This window comes from Aplysia californica, unplaced genomic scaffold (assembly GCF_000002075.1).
Source record: "Aplysia californica isolate F4 #8 unplaced genomic scaffold, AplCal3.0 scaffold00248, whole genome shotgun sequence".
Classification (NCBI taxonomy): domain Eukaryota; kingdom Metazoa; phylum Mollusca; class Gastropoda; order Aplysiida; family Aplysiidae; genus Aplysia; species Aplysia californica.
This window is the reverse complement of record NW_004797518.1, coordinates 948,261-949,145: the sequence shown is the minus strand read 5'-3', so window position 1 is coordinate 949,145 and position 885 is coordinate 948,261. Positions and strand designations below refer to the sequence as shown.

The window sequence follows — 885 nt, the reverse complement described above, 5'->3', positions numbered from 1 at the left end:
TATATATATAGATAGATAGATAGATAGATAGATCTTACTGTGTGATCTCCCCAGCATGGGTATGCAACAGAAATAAAAAATGGAAATAGATCTGACCAAAAACCAAAAAAAATTAGAAAAAGAAAAAGTGATGACAGATTCCTTCAATATGACGATAAAAAGAATCTGAATGAGCTGTGAGAGGCAGGAGATATATCCCTCATAATTATTCTCACGGATTACAGAAATAGAAATGGAAATCGTTCAAACTAAATCATAAAACAAAAAAATGGACTCAAATGGCTTAAACATAGAGTGTGTGTGTGTGAGTGGGATGCAGGAATATACGTTTTTCGTTCCTCGTGTTTGTTGGAACACGATACACAAATACTTCAGAAGAAAATGGAAAAAGGCAGCAGCTTTCTCGAGTGATACAGAAAAACCAAACAGAATGTGGTGGTGCATGAGAAGCCTTGATGAATATAATCCTTCAAAAGTTCTGAAATTTAAAAAGAAACGGAAATCCTGAAAATAAATAACAAGAAAGGAAAGTGACATCAGCTCTCTTGGGTGCGACAATGGAAATACCAAAATAAATTTACACCATGACAAAACCCCCCGAACGCGTTGAGAGATGTGGGGAGATACACATTCCTCCTCCTCCTCTCCTCCCTCACGCCTGTTTGAACATGTTGGCCTTTTCCTTGAACGCCTTCTTCCTCTCCTTGGCCTCCTCCGCCTGCTTCCTCTTCTCCTCCTGCTCCTCCCGGATCTCCTGCTCAAACTTGCAGCTCTGGGACTGCTGCTCTATCTGAAACACAAACAACAACAGTGCATCGTCATGGGTGTGCAAGCCTGTTGTACTGTGAGTGTGTATCGTGGGTGTGTGTGTGTGTATCGGGGAGG

At 41.0% G+C, this 885-nt stretch overlaps 1 protein-coding gene across 1 annotated transcript in view; it reads right to left on the bottom strand.

Annotated features, from left to right (window-relative positions):
- Positions 1–198: 198 nt before the first annotated feature.
- Positions 199–885, bottom strand: part of LOC101855108 (EF-hand domain-containing protein D2) — an 11,173-nt gene continuing 10,486 nt past the window's right edge. The window contains exon 5 of the mRNA XM_005100468.3: positions 199–790. Within this exon, the coding sequence (XP_005100525.1) occupies positions 653–790 (138 nt within the window). The 3' untranslated portion in view covers positions 199–652. The remainder of the gene's footprint in view (positions 791–885) is intronic.